The sequence below is a fragment of the Pelobates fuscus genome, chromosome 6 (assembly GCF_036172605.1).
Source record: "Pelobates fuscus isolate aPelFus1 chromosome 6, aPelFus1.pri, whole genome shotgun sequence".
NCBI classification, from domain to species: Eukaryota; Metazoa; Chordata; class Amphibia; order Anura; family Pelobatidae; genus Pelobates; species Pelobates fuscus.
Genome location: NC_086322.1, coordinates 250,131,631 through 250,147,947, shown reverse-complemented (window position 1 = coordinate 250,147,947; position 16,317 = coordinate 250,131,631). Strand labels below are relative to the sequence as shown.

At 41.9% G+C, this 16,317-nt stretch overlaps 1 protein-coding gene across 2 annotated transcripts in view; it reads left to right on the top strand.

Moving 5' to 3' along the window:
* Positions 1-16,317, top strand: part of AARSD1 (alanyl-tRNA synthetase domain containing 1) — a 194,414-nt gene that overhangs the window by 94,354 nt on the left and 83,743 nt on the right. For both annotated transcript variants that reach the window (XM_063458923.1, XM_063458924.1), the window contains exons 7-8: positions 7,606-7,722; positions 8,629-8,759. In XM_063458923.1, the coding sequence (XP_063314993.1) occupies positions 7,606-7,722; positions 8,629-8,759 (248 nt within the window). The remainder of the gene's footprint in view (positions 1-7,605; positions 7,723-8,628; positions 8,760-16,317) is intronic.

The following is a 16,317-nucleotide window of genomic DNA, read 5'->3' as shown; positions in this document are numbered from 1 at the left end:
CCATAGTGGTCCTTATCCCCCCCCTCCCTTCCTCCCATAGTGGTCCTTATCCCCCCCTCCCTCCCATAGTGTTCCTTTTCTCCCCCCCTCCCTCCCATAGTGGTCCTTATCCCACCCCCCTGCCTCCGATAGTGGTCCTTATCCCCCCCTCCCTTCCATAGTGGTATAGTGGTCCTTATCCCCCCCCTCCCTCCCATAGTGGTCCTTATCCCCCCCCTCCCTCCCATAGTGGTCCTTATCCCCCCCCTCCCTCCCATAGTGGTCCTTATCCCCCCCCCCTCCCTCCCATAGTGGTCCTTATCCCCCCCCTCCCTCCCATAGTGGTCCTTATCCCCCCCTCCCTCCCATAGCGGTCCTTATACCCCCCTCCCTCCCATAGTGGTCCTTATCCCACCCCCTCCCTCCAATAGTGGTCCTTATCCCCCCCTCCCTCCCATAGCGGTCCTTATACCCCCCCTCCCTCCCATAGTGGTCCTTATCCCACCCCCTCCCTCCCATAGTGGTCCTTATACCCCCCCCCCCTCCCACAGTGGTCCTTATACCCCCTTTTTTTATTATTTTTTTTATTATTATTATTTTTTTTTTATTATTATTTCTTATTTTATTTTTTTTTTGTCCCCCCTCCCTGCTTGATACATGGCAGGGAGGGGGGCTCTCCTTCCCTGGTGGTCCAGTGGCAGTTCAGTGGGGGGGGGAGAGGGGGGCTGGCAGAGCTGTACTTACCTGTTCTGCAGCTCCTGTCAGCTCTCTTCTCCTCCTCTGCGCCGTCCGTGCAGCTCCTTCTATCAGCTCACACTGTAAGTCTCGCGAGAGCCGCGGCTCTCGCGAGACTTACACTGGGAGCTGACCGAGGTGCTGAACGGACGGCGCGGAGGAGGAGAGAGCTGACAGGAGCTGCAGAACAGGTAAGTACAGCTCTGCCAGCCCCCCTCTCCCCCGGTCTGTATTATGGCAATGCAAATTGCCATAATACAGACCTTGACTCGAGTATAAGCCGAGTTGGGGTTTTTCAGCCCAAAAAATGGGCTGAAAAACTCGGCTTATACTCGAGTATATACGGTATATCCAAGTAGCTGTTCTTTTGTTTTGTGTTCAAAAAAACATTAATAGCAGGACTACAGCCCCCGTGATGCAAAGCAAATTATTTGTGATTTTTATGTTAAAAAACGTCAACAGCAGGACTACATTTCCCAAGATGCAATGCAAATTGTTTGTGTATTTCTGTTTTAAATAAAATAAATAAAAAGTAAATAAAAAATAAAATGAAAAAAAAACGTAATCATTACGAGACATAGAAGCTTTTTTTTTTTTTTTCTTTTACTAGTGTTGAAATCAGTGAAACTCAGAATCCCTTCAGTATTCCTTTCTTTCTTGTTTTAACTATGTATGTATATTCTTGTATTCTATTGGCTGCAGAACTCTGTGGTTTAATTTTTGGCCCCAATTTTAAGCATTAGATCCCTATATATTCTCAGAATAGCCAGGTTTGAAATGTTATCCTATTTTAAAAAGCCCTAGTGGCGAAACGCGTTATGATTATTTTAATTGTGTAATTTTCTTAATAAAAGGCTTTTTGGTTACAAGATTGTGCCAATCATCTTTTTAATTACACATTTTTATATTTGGAATTTTTTGCCTGGCCTACCTTTACCTGCTTTTATCTTTGTGTGACTCCAAGTATATCCGGAGGTGGGGATTATACCACCCACGCTGATACCATAGTGCAGTTTGCCTGCACTTTACTTGTGAGTACAATTTACTTATGTTTATTGCATTTTTATTTTACTAAGAGCACTATTAGTTGTCTTTTATTTTTTTCCCTCTTCTGAGTGTTGGACATCACACATCCTTTAAGCAGGGATTATACCGCTGTACGCTCTTCACACCCGAGCTGGATATAGCTCTTTTAAATATGAGTTGACCTTACTTATCCATCATTTATTTTATCTTCAACTGTCAGTACATATTGCACCACTGGCAACAACTTAAGCAATTGGACACACTTCACCCAAAAAACAGCACTCCATGAAGAAATTTACCTCAGTGTGAGACTTTGTTTTTGGCTTTTATTTTATTTTTTTGATTATCTCATCTTTTGGTGATTTTATTAGAAGTTTAGTCCCACTGGGTTAGTGAGACTGTACTAATTATCTTGTCTTAGGACTATTGTATATACTATTATTACTACTTTTATTATTAATATCTACCTCTTGGCGCAGCTTTTTTTTTGTTTTTTGTGTCACATGTTTTATCTTCAGAGGGTTTGAGGGTTTCCCTTTGTTGGACCGCTGCCTACATTCTATGTATGTTAGCGCTGACCCTTCTCCCACTCTTTTTAATTTATGTAACAAACTGTGTCTTAGAAGACTATATTCCCTCCCACTCTCTCCCTGTTACCTTTTCCCACGTACAGCTATTCCAGCAAACCCTTTGTTTCAGCCCATCTCAGCCGCGAGCCAATCAGAATGCTTAACTGACCAGCGGGAGGTATGGACAATCTCTCTGGAACTCAAGCGCGGCTATTGGCAAGCACCTCACCCTGGTCACTTTTCACTCTTGTTTTAACCCCTTTCCCAAAGAGCTAGGAATGCGCTCTTTGGAGGTTATGTTAATCTATAGACTGTAAGCTTGTTTGAGCAGGGACCTCTTCAACCTATTGTTCCTGTAATATTTTTGTAATTGTCTCATTTATTGTTAAATCTTCCCCTTTGATAATATTGTAAAGCTCTACGGAATATGCTGGCGCTATATAAATACCAGTAATAGTAATAATAATAATAATAACTACATCCTCCTGAACAATCGCTCCCTGTGAAAAAGAGGGACCCCCTTTTCCAGCCCACTAGAACCCTCGGTAAAAGACTGCGACCTAGCCCTAACCGCCTGAAACTATTTTCGGGAAGAACTTTATCAGCAGTTGGTCTAAAAGTTAATTGAGTGACATTTGGACAATTGCCCTGGATCAAAGCTCTATTCTCACAGAATGGGCGCTCTGATCCCCTCTTTCAGGGGATATATGACTTATATACCATGTTGTTTTTGTGGTGTTTTGGCGATATTTGTGTGTAGCATCTTCTGTGACTGAAAGATCATTAGTTTACCGGTTATCAGCTCAATTATCTCCCAGACACAGAGACGCCTGGGCGGGCTTAGGACTGTATGAATAGAGACCCCATGCTGGGGGTCCTTGTATAAAAATCTGTACCTTCTGCCTGATTAAACCATACTGATTTACCCTTCTTCAAGTCTTGGCTGATGTTTGGGGATAGAGCTATATCATACTTTCACTCTGTGGGACGAGGGAGACTCTTCAGCGGATATACTCAGCCGGAGTATAGGGGATCCATTACAACGTATTCCCATTCTAAAAAAGCCATCTCCTGACCGTACCTTGTCTTCTAACTACCTTCCCATATCACTACTCTCCTTCACTTCTAAGCTTCTTGAGCGGGTTGTATTTATCCATCTAACTCACTTTCTCAATATTAACTCTCTCCTGGCTTCTGCTCCCTCGATTCTACTGAAATTATCCTTACTGAAATGACTAACAACTTAATCACTGCTAAATATAAAGGTAATTACTATATCTTAATTCTCCTGTCAGGCACTCTTCTTTAAACCCTCCACAACCTTGGACTCCCACACACTGTGTTTTCCTGTTTTTCAGTTAACTTCTTTGGACTTCAGTACCATCTATATGCTGACGATTCACATATTTACCTCTGACCTCTCTTCTGCTCTCCTGGAACTCTTCACAAACTGCCTCTCTTCCATCTCTAACTGAATGTCTTCCTGTTTTCTAAGACGGAATCTTTCTCAAACTGAACTCCTCATCTCCTCTCCCCCCCCCCAAGTAGGCCTCCTTCATCAATCTCTCTGTAAGTCAATAGGAAAATTATTATCCTAACCCCTAAAACTCGCTGCCTTGGTGTTACTTCTGATTTGGGTCTTGCCTTTTCTTCTCATATCCAGTTTGTCTCCAAATCCTGCAACATCCACCTTAAAAATATTGCCCACATTTGCTCTTTTCTAACCCATGATACAACTAAGGCAATTGTGCAAGTGCTCTTTATTTCACTGTTTACTACTGCAACTCACTACTCATCGTCCTTCCAAGTACCCGCATAACCACTCTTCAGTCGGTAATAAATGCAGCAGGCTCATTTTCCTGACTTACCTCTAATTCCACACCTCACCCCTTCGACAATCATTACATTGGCTTCCCTTATCCTTCAGGATCCAATACAACAAACACAACCCAAATCAATATTCAGTCAATAGAGGACTAAATATTGATTTGGGTTTCCAGTCCCACTACCAACACTTTACATGAACACTCCCCCACATTATCTTACTGTTCTGTCTGTCATATGTATCAACACTTTAAAACGCATTCCAATCTTTATTCTATCAATATACAAAGTACTATGTGTAGATCTATGCTTTCCCATACTCTTATGCATGTATGCTTGTATATGTGACTGTGCATTTATATTTGTATATATTAGTTCATGTGCATGTATGTATGTGTTCATGTGTTTATGCGTTTGCATATACATATGTGTGTGTGTGTGTGTGTGTGTGTGTGTGTGTGTATGTATAAAGTGTACCATCTTCTGCACTGTCTGCTTGTTTTTTTTCTCCCTCTCCCCCTTCACTCTGATCTTCAGAAAGATATTTATGACCCTCTGCAAGAATGGTGTCTATTTTCTAACATACCTGTGTCTTATCTGCACTCATGTTGCTTTACCCCTGTACCACAACTCAACTTTAAATTCTCTGTGTCGTCTCTGTGTTTCTGTTGCTCAGAAATGCTTCAGACTTGAGAAAGGGAGGTTCTTCCGAAAGCTTGTCATTAAAAAATTCTGTTAGTCCAATAAATAAGGTATTACAAGATAGGCATTTTATTTGTTTTTTACATCTACATCACTGGACTAATACGGCTACAATCTCTCTCTTTCTCTCTCTCTCTCTCTTTTTTTTGGGGGGGATTTGATTTTAGGACTCACACTAGTCAGTAAGCATTACCCATGTGATAAATTAATTTGTGACCACAATTTCCAAGGGTTGCGTAACCCCTTAATGGCCTGGGGTCCTATTGGTAGCAATTAAACTAATTATATGTAACCACATGTAGTAGGTTAGGTCATTTCTTGTAAGGCTGCATAAAGATTTAGTTGCTTCACACTGTGCAATAAATTTTTTTATTGCACTATGTGATGTCACTTTGTACATATATAACATCACAGACAAATCATGTAATACACAAATCCTCAGTAAAACCTGATCAAAAAGGTTATATCGGCCAGCTGAGCAACCGACAAGACGTGCCTGTGCAGAGCTCCTGCTACATAGACCGCAAAAACGGCCAAAAACCACGAAATCGGGCATATTTAGAAATAAATTATTGCCTATACCTCCTATATCACGATGGGGCGCAAACACCGCAAGTTAACCCACACGGAGGGATACTGCCAGACCGATATTCGACGATCCTTCGACGGGCCGCGGCCTCAGGCCCGGACCAAGATGGCCCCTGACACAGCACGAGGCTCTAGTAACTCGGAGGATTCCATGGAGGAGGAAGATACCGAGGCCCCACATACAGTGAGTGGAATACACCAAAGGGCAGAATCAGACACAGACACATCCCCGTCCACTAAAGGGGACATAAAACAACTCCTACTGGACCTACGGGCGGTATGGAAAGCAGACCTCGCGGGGGTACAGTCTGAAATAACCACCCTGACCCACCGAGTAAATGAAGCGGAATCCAGAGAGGGGGAACGAGACGGCCTAATAGCAGACTCTCAAACGCAAATACAAGCCATGTCCCTGCAGATCCAGAGACTTACCAACTCGGTCACGACTCTGGAGGCAAGACACCGCAAGAAAAACATTAGGCTCAGAGGCATACCGGAAACCGTGAACCAGGAGGCCCTGATGGAATTTGCTACTAAGGTAGCCGTAGCATTGGGGGTGCAGGAGGGGAACGGAATACAGCCCTTGATATCGGCGTTCCGAGTCCGGAAGGCCCCCACAGCCCCCGCAGACGCCCCCAGGGACACCATCGTGATTACACGAGATATCTCAGTCAAGTCAGCCATATTGTCCCGCTCCAGAAACCAGGACGCCGTGGCGGTGGAAAACAGCCGCATAAGAATCTTTGATGACCTACCTTTCTCGATACTAGCAGAGCGGCGCAGATTCCAGCCCATCACCAGGGCCCTCAGAGAGCACGGAGTCCGGTACAGATGGGGAGCATCCGGCACGCTAGTAGTGCCCCACGGCGACTCTGTCCTGGCCCTCTCAGCAGGGGAAGACCCGACCAAGCTCCTCACCACGCTGGGGCTGCCCGTTACAATGCAGCCGTCAAAGGGAACAACGGAGGGAACGACCACTCCGGCAACCAGCCAGAACGGACCAGCCCGAAACAGGGACCAGAACCCTCCTTAACAAGTCAGCAGACTGTAGTGGCCAACCCGGCTACCCATCAGGAGGTATCCAGTTGAAGCGGAATGATTGCTGTAGTTGCAAGGGACAATTAAAACCTTGACTCACAAACACTTGCAACGCAACCCTTTAACCTCTGCTATAGCTTATATTTTATCAGAGCAGTAGCTCAGTTTACCGAGTGTGCCCCACCAAGACAGCACAACAGACTAGGCCCCAAATTCAGATCGACACATTAACATTTTCCCTACCTGCACCTTCCACATAGCGAGGGATGGCCCCAAACTAGTGGGATCACTTGCCCTATAGGGGATCGCTCATTAGATCACACATTCTTTCTCTGTACCCGTAATTACTGGCAAGCAGTGAAGTCCATATAACCTCACGGCGGCCAGATTACTACATACGGGAACCTCCACCCAGGACAGACCCTCCTAGACACCACATTATGTTTATTTTGCTGTACATAGGCTTAATTTGCAATATGATATTATATAATTTAAGGAGACAACGTACCAAAGGCCACAAGAGATGCATGTGTCCCCCAGGGGAGAAACAGGCTTATAGCCCCTACTAGACAACCATAGACACCCTATTATGCCCACTTACGGGCCATGATCTAGGCTAACACTATAGTCCTCAATGCCATTGTTTCTTTTATTTTCCTTTTTCTTGCATACTTGATGTTCTTAAGAGAATACATTATATAATTTACTTTGTGACAACATAGTTAAACGGATAATCAGTCATACTAGCAGGAACTGTTTTTAAAGGTGTGAATAGTTAAGTCAGGCTCTGGTTTCCAATGAAGCTAGAGCTTCATAAGATTTATATATAACAAGCCAACACTCCTCTAACGCCATGCTTTGTACCTACTCGTCTTTTAAAATACATGTTGACTCTGTTTACATTCATATATAGTTCAACCTTTTTCTAAAAATGTGCACAGCTATCTCTATGCCATGTTATTCACTGTTATCCAATGGTTTTCTGCAACTGTTGTGGTTCGGAGAGCTAAAATGTTATTCCATGCACTAACAAAAATAAAGAATTATAAAAAAAAAAAAAAAAAGGTTATATCATCTGTATATTACCAAATCCGTATATTTACCTTTTATCATTGTTAATGTTCTTTTGTTATCTAATGTCTAGGTTAGAAGCCGTGGTTTGCCAGATGACCATGCTGGTCCTGTTAGAATAATTGACATTCAAGGAGTTGATGCCAACATGTGTTGTGGTACACATGTGTCGAATCTGAGTGACTTACAGGTGCGTTGAGAATCCTTGCTCTGTGTTTTTTTTTTGTTTTTTTTACAGTTGCTTTGCTCACTTTATTGCCATTGAGAAATCATATTGTAATGGGACCAGCTGCAGTAACTCGGTTACACAGGTTAAATTATCGACAAGATCAACTCCAAGTTTTTCATCCTTCAAAGTGTGTACAATTGAATTTGATAATCTAGACCCCAAAATGTAATTGGAAACTAGTAAAAACCTTTTCTGGTTTCCTCTGATTTTATTACACTAAAACTTTCTATATCCTAGTGCTATTTTAAATGGTATGTACACTTATAAAGAACAAACAGAATAAAGAATGTGTATTGTAACAATAGTTTTAATGTTGGAATAACCACTGATGATATAGATAATATAGATTATATGAACTAAAGCATGTGCGTCGGGGTGAGGAAGTAAAACCTTTTTAATATCACTATTTTGAGTGTAACTTTAGTCCATAAAACAAAATGCCTTTTGCAGTGGTTTGGGCTCTGCCTATTTGGCACAGGCAGTCTATCCTAGTTACATGAACGTCACAGAACATGACTTTTTCATGTGCTACTTTTGCTAACTCACACTTCTGAGGTAGCATACATTCTGTATGAATTAAATAAAAAATAAATAAATAAATAATAATGTTTACATTCTATTGAGAAATACGCATATGTATGGTAAGTGAATAGCAAATTTCCTATAGCTCAAGTGTAACTCTTGTAATAAAATTCTGCCCTTAGCTAATAAGTATAGATATGCCTTTGTTTCCTCTCTTTAGTGCAACTTAAGAACTTTTGTAATTTACTCAATTGTATTAATCAGAACCAAATAAAGTGAGACTATGTATTCTCTTTTGTGATAAAGCCTGGTATTTAAATGTGTTTTCTCCAATTTATTTTGTAGATGATTAAGATTCTTGGTACAGAGAAAGGCAAGAAGAACAAGACCAATCTATTTTTTCTAGCAGGAGAGAGAGTTCTGAAATTTGCTGCTAGAAGCTTCAGTGTGGAGAAGTCATTAACTTCTCTTTTAAAGTAAGAGTTTACCATCTCTGTAGCTACTTTTGTATTTGTATACACAAGTTAGCCATCTTGTACATTGTCTAAAAACTTTCACCACATTATTGCCTTTCTTATGTGTTTCAAGTGAAATACACCTCTGTGGTACTATTGATAAGGGAATCTTTTAAGCAAACAAAGAAGTTTGAATGACTATCTGTTCCTGTCCAAATTAGAGATGTTTAAATTGCGTATACGCAGAAGTAAATTCACACTGACACAAGGTTCAGGTTAAATGAAAGAACTTCAGGAAATTTATTAGCATCTGAACAAAAGCAGGCTTGCAAGCTCTTTTAAAGGCAAAATTACATCATTGTAAAATCAAGATAAAAAGTAAGGAAACATTGTCAATTGGCTTAGAGAAGAAGTGGTTAGTTAAATGCCCTCCCTGTTGGGTGTTACGTCTTACATCATAACTGACGTCATAAAGTTCTCCTCCAGATTTCAGCGCCATCTTGCTAGCACGAGGAGTTCTTTCGATGGGAGGGGGCATTTTGGCAGCTATCCATAAAGAGTAGCTGGTACCTTTAGTCTTTCAAGGTTAGTATCCTCAGTATTCTCAAGGCCTCTTTGGCAATTATACACTCTATCAATACTATCTGCTACAGTGTGTTCTTTGAATCAGAAGATTCTAGCATTTTCTGCTGACATGCTGTTTCTACGAACAAAGGAATCTTGTAAAGTTTAAACTACGAGGCATGAGAGCTGAATATGAGAATATAGTATTAAAAGGGGCCCAGTAAGGATTATATAGTTTATAAGGGGCCTAATAATGGATATAAGTTATAAGGGGTTAATAATTCTACAACACTATTCCGTCTAAATATTTCCTTGTCGCTCACTAGCAGCTTTGTTCTTTCCTGATTTTCAGAGACATTCCAAGATATGTTTTAAAAGTATATAATAAATGAAAATAAGAATTGCCTTAGGAATTCTCTCCACCTGCAACGTAGTATAGTTGATATTACAGAATGTAAAGTGCAGTCATATAAAGTATTATATTTAGCTGTCCAAACTGTGTGTTGTAGGTGGATACTTCCCTAGGGAACTGCCCCTTATGATCTCTCACAAAAAGTAAAAAAAAAAACTTAAAATGCATATTCTAAAAAAAAAAATGCATATTCTTTTTTTTTTTAATTCTTTATTTTTGAGAAAAGCATGTGACATGGTGTACATACAGCATAAGGTAGACATTGCCGAAGTTACGTACATGTGGTCAGTATACATCATATACATATTACGTTGCCGCCTTATCTATAAATCGGCATTTCAGGTAGTCAACACACTTTCCTAGTTTTATTATTTGATCTAACATATGTACAACATAAATTCCATCTGTGGGACTGGTCCCAGTCCCCAGAATCAAATAGAGATAGAGATAAAGAGAAAGGATAGATTAGAAAAGAGGTATGGGTAGTGGAGTAGGGGAGTAGGTTAGGTTCGTCAGGATAGTCAGCCTCGATATCAGTCAATCCTTACGGCTCTGTTTTTGTCTCTGGTGGTCGTGTCCGGGGTCTGTTGGGGGGTTGGGTGCTGCGCTGAGTCTGTTCTGGTAGTGTTCTCGTTAGGCCAGGCCGCTAGAGGTCCAGGGTTCCCACATCTTTTCAAATTTTGACGTGGTACCGCGGACTCTGGCCGTTAATCTGTCCATGAGGTACACGTCTTTTATGTTTGCTATGACTGCACTCTGTGGGGGTGTTTCTGCCTTTAGCCACGTGAGAGCTAATGCTCTCCTCACCGCCAGTGTTATCTTATGTAGAAACTTTTGCTCGCGCTTTGTCCAGTTATCTAGGGGCCTGTTGAGGAGGTATGTCCATGGGTTCAGGGTTGGTGCGTCAGGGAGTAGTCGTGATATCAGAGATTTGGTGTCCCTCCAAAAGATTTGTACCCTGGGGCATTCCCACCACATGTGGAGGTATGTGCCTCTTTGGCCACATCCCCTCCAGCAGTCATCTGTCGGGGTCTTCCCCATTTGCCGCAATTTTACAGGCGTGGTGTACCACCTGAGGAGCGTTTTGACCGCTTGTTCCTGGAGAGACACACATATGGATAACGAGGAGTTGGCTTCCCATATCTCCCTCCAGTTTGTTCCCTCAAGTTCCTCCCTTAAGTCTTTTTCCCATAGTTCGGTGTATGTGAGCGTGTCCCATTCCTTAGTCTCTGAACTTAGGTGAGAGTAGAGTTTGGAGATAAGCCCTGTCTGCATCGTTTCTCGGAGGCACATCCTTTCTAGAAAGGACATGCGCCCTGTCGCTGCATGTTGTAGGTGTGTGGTGCTAATGTAGTCTTTTATTTGTAGGAACCTGAAGAAGTCTGCTGGTGTGAGGTGTGTTGTCTGTTTTAACTCCTCAAATGTTATTAACTTGTTGTTCCTATACATGTGGCATATCCTCTGCAGTCCTGCTGTTTCTAGGTTAGCAAAGTCTTGTGCCGTCATTCCCGGAGGGAAGGCCCTGTTTCGTAGCAGGGGTATCAGCGGTGTTGGGTTGGAGATTAGGTTAAATTTACTAGCCGTGGCGTCCCAAATTCTTATGGAATTGAGGATCGCCGGGCACGTAGTGCGTAAGAAGGGTCTATGCTGCTTGGGAACCCAAATTAAGTATTGGGGTAAGTCTGTTCCTGTCATGATGGACTCTAGGTCCACCCATCTCCTCTCGTCTGGTGGTGTATGCCACATCGCTACCTGTGTGAGTTGAGCTGCTGTGTAGTAGTAGTAGTGTAGATGTGGTAGTCCTAACCCCCCCATTTGTTTGTGTCGGAAGAGGATATTTCTCGAGATTCTGCGTCTCCTATTCTGCCATACAAAGTTTCCTATGGCTTGTTGTAATGGTGCTAGATCAGTTTGGGTTATTTTAATGGGTATGGCTTGGAAAAGGAACAGTATGCGGGGCAATATATTCATTTTCACTGCGTGGATACGCCCTATCCACGAGATAGGTTTATCTACCCATCTTTCCATATCAGTGATGAGTGTCTTTATGAGGGGTGTGTAGTTCAGACGGTGTAGTTTGCATGGGTCATCTGGTAGTTGGATTCCTAAGTATTTTATGTGGCCGTGGGCTATGGGTAAATTGTGGGCAGTTCCCACCGCCTCCGTGTCCGCCGCTGACATTCCCACCGGGAGGGCGCTCGACTTGTCCAGGTTTTCCCTATATCCAGAAAAGGCTCCGTATTGTGTGAGGATCGTGGCCAGTGCATCCATTGATGTCCTTGGGTTCGTGATCGTGAGCAAAACGTCGTCAGCATAAGCTGACACTATGAATTCCTGCTTTCCCAGCTGGACCCCTTGGATTCCAGGGTGTTCTCTGATCGCCTGTAGCAGGGGCTCAAGCAAAAGTGCAAACAGCAGTGGGGACAGGGGACACCCCTGTCTTGTACCGTTGCCTAGGCGGAAGGGTTGGGGTCTCGTGCCTGGTATTTTGACTTGGGCGGTTGCGTTGTTGTACATAGCTTTTATGGAGGCTACATATTTGTCCGGGAAGCCTAAGTATGTTAAGAGGTTAAACAGGTAGGGCCATTCGACACTGTCGAACGCCTTTTCCGCGTCAATTGACACCACTAGGGTAGGGACATTTGTTGTTTTTTGTCTCCATATTATGTCTATATTTCGTCTGGTGTTCTCGAAGAGTTGGCGGTCCATAATAAACCCTACTTGGTCTGGGTGTATTAGGGATTTCAAGATAGGGTTCAAGCGTTCTGCCAGCACCTTAGCGAGGATCTTGACGTCTTGATTAATCAGGGATATGGGCCTGTAGTTTGCTGGCCTCATGGGATCCCTGCCTGGTTTAGGGATGAGAATAATATTAGCCAGGGACATTTCCTTCTCCGGGTCCCCTCCTGCCATCAGGTGATTGAAGAGTAGTGTGAGTTGAGGTGTCAGTTCTTCCTTGAACGTTTTGTAGTATCCCCCGTCAAAGCCATCAGGGCCCGGGGCTTTGTGGCTCTTCATCGCTGCTATGGCGTTGTCTATTTCTTCTCCCATGATATCTTCGTTTAAAAAAATGCATATTCTAAGGAATTATATTGCAACAAAAAATAGAGAATATAAGAACTCTGAGAACGGACAAAAGCTTAGGGAAACTCAGTAGCTCACCCTTCAGGTTTTTGCTCACTTGTGCCATTACAAAGAGAACCTATACCATTTCCATACCAGACTGATCCCACCCATTAAGGCAGTCCAGAACTGAAATGCCAGCAAGTTCTCTCTGGGCCCGTGCTCACTGTGCCTAGAGCGGTATCAACTGGATGAGGCCCAACGAAGTCCAAGGAGTACTCATATACTCTGTAACAAAAAATATATACGGTAGTATAATAAAGTAAAATAATAGTGTAATATTTCTACTATTTCTAAAAATAGGAACACATTTAAAAAAAATAATAGTACTTGCATAATCTGGACCAAAAATACAGCTCAAAGTTGTCAACCTTGTCTTTTAATGCATTTCAAGAAGAGAAAAAAAGCAAAACAAAAATGACACAACATATGTAGTTTGTAGGATGAATGGAAGTTCTCTGTAAACTGACAGTAGCTATACTATGCCCACATTTGAATCACATAATGATGGGCCTAAGTACATTTAGGAGTATTTAACAGCAAGTAATTGATGTATTGAAATAATGTTGACAGACACAAAAGAGGTGCTAATGTAGTGTTCTTGGTGCAAAGACCTTGTCCCTGCTGTCTGACAAATGTAAACATTTCCGTATTAGAGATTTGACAATGTTTACATGTGTCAGTCAGAATGACCCTTGTGGCTGTCAATCTGATTAGAAGGAGGAGTGAATGCTTGACACAGTTTGCTTGGTGCAGAATAAAAGGTGAGTAAAAATGCTTTTTTTCTTCTTTTTGTTTTACATTTACAGAAGTGGCCCTTAAAACGAGTTTGAGTCTATTATATAGTATTTTTCCTGCTTTATTGTTGCTACTGTAACAATTTTGATTAAAAGATAAAATCATCTTCTTCACGCTTCAAGTAGTTAATCAATCTGCAATTGGATTGTTTTAATTTAAAAGGGAGGGTTTTATTTTTGTTAGTCTGTTTTGTTTTTGCAGGTTGTATAGACATCTGTAAATTCTGCACCTCTGTTTGTGTGAGATCTAGCTTCTAGTTGGATTAAATTGCCCCCCATTACACATTTGAATGTTGACCTTAAAGTTTTATTCGAGACATCACCCATGTCGTTTATCGAAAGAAACTTCTTTGCTTCTTAATTGTAACGTCAATTGCGGCGTGATCGGTCCAGGTTATAGGGCCTATCGAAGAGGTTGTGAGTGCTTAGAATATCCTGCATCCATCCACACCTCCTCTTATAGACTTTCACCATTGTACCTGATACTCCTGATTTTCTATCCCAAATTTAATTTAATACCATATTGCAGTCTCCACTTATAAGTAGGATACTTTTTTTTCTATTTTACCTATATTAATGAAGATCTTTTTGTAAAATCTTTGTGAAAATTCGTTAAGTACATATATATTAGCCAAAGTATTGAGCAAATGATTAAGTCTACAGACTGCCAACAAATATCTGCTTTGAAGATCTCTCTCTATATGAATTAATTGAAATGTAATCTTTGCTGAGCATATGAACCCCTCTATTTTTTCTTTTTTATCCCAACGTTCACACTTAATACTATTTGAAATATAGAAAATTTCCACTGATCCTGAACATTATTCTTACAGTGTGACTCTTGCATAAAGCATACATCAATGTTATCTCTACTAACGTCCTATATAATAATCCTCTTTTTATTGTGGTATTTAGACTCTGGGCATTTATGGATGCTATTATAATTGACATTTTTAATTTTTGGTTATTTGTTGCTCAAATCTGTCCAGACAAAACTCAATCTTACCGACCCCAGTATGGCAAGAGCTACACAAAATATATGTAACAGGCAAAGAAAAAATAATTAATAAATACATACATAGCAAAACTCTGCTGTTTGAAAGTAATCCATCTGGCGGTTTCCCTGAAATTCACACACCAACATATAGTTCTATTTTCAGGGATATTTAGTCGCTGGTGGTGACGGCATCAGAGGATTAAGTAAATTTAAACTGATTAACTAAGTTTCAATATAAGTGTACTGAAAAGGAGAAACTCCCCTAATGATAAACTTTTTTAGTCATGTAAAGATTTGCTTAGAATCTTCAGATTATAACGTATTTGAATAGATGCTATTATCATTAAATATCACTAGATATATTTATTCCATGTGTCAAATACAAATTTTGATTCCCCTGTTATTAGTATCAAGTAAAATACACTGCCTGGCCAAAAAAAAAGTCGCCTCCAAAAAAAAAAGGTCACACACTCTTAATATTTTGTTGGACCGCCTTTAGTTTTGATTACGGCATGCTTTGCTGTGACATTGTTTCAATAGGCTTCTGCAATGTCACAAGATTTATTTCCGTCCAGTGTCGCATTCATTTTTCACTAAGATCTTGTATTTATGATGGGAGAGTCGAACCACTGTGCAAAGCCTTCTCCAACACATCCCAAAGATTCTCAATGGGGTTAAGGTCTGTGGTGGCCAATCAATGTGTAAAAATAATGTCTCATTCTCCCTGAACTACTCTTTCACAATTTGAGCCCGATGAATCCTGGCATTGTGATCTTGGAATATGCCCATGCCATCAGGGAAGAAAAAATCCATTGATGGAATAAACTGGCCATTCATTAGTCAACTGATCTCATTCTTTGGGCACATAATGTTGCTAAACCTAGACCTGACCAACTGCAGGAACCCCAGATCATAGCACAGCCCCAGCAGGCTTGTACAATAGGCACTAGGCATGATGGGTGCATCACTTCATCTGCCTTTCTTCTTACCCTGATGCACCCATCACTGGTGGTTCCCCACTATCCTTCCAGCTTTTAATAATGCGTTGGACAGTTCTTAACCCAACATTAGTAGTTTCTGCAATCTCCTTAGGTGTTTTCTCTGCTTGATGCATGCAAATGATTTGACCCTTCTCAAACAGACTAACATCTTTACCACCACCACCATGGATGTGTTTAACAAATGAGAAGCTACTTATTGCATCAGTTGGGGTTAAATAACTTGTTGCCAGATGAAAGAGTTGGTCTCCCTCCCCAGCAGCAGAGTGCGTTACAGGGAGGAAAGATGTTGGTCTCACTCCCCAGCGGCAGAGTGTATTATTGGGAGAGGAGACGGTCGGTCTCTCTCCCCAGTGGCAGTGTGGGTTACAGGGAGTGGAGACGGTCGGACTCACTCCCCAGCAGCAGAGTGCGTTACAGGGAGGGAAGATGGTTGGTCTCACTCCCCAATGGCAGAGTGTATTATTGGGAGTCGGTCTCTCTCCCCAGCGGCAGTATGGGTTACAGGGAGTGGAGACGGTCGGACTCACTCCTCAGCGGCTGTCCAGAGACAAGCCCCCTAGCATGGATGGTGCAGATGGGACCTCTGGGCAGCCTACCCAGATCCCCAACTGCCCATTACCAACCATGGTCCAAGTGCAGGAGAGGGAACTACGGCCTCTACTGCCCTCCTCCCAGCAGAAGAGCT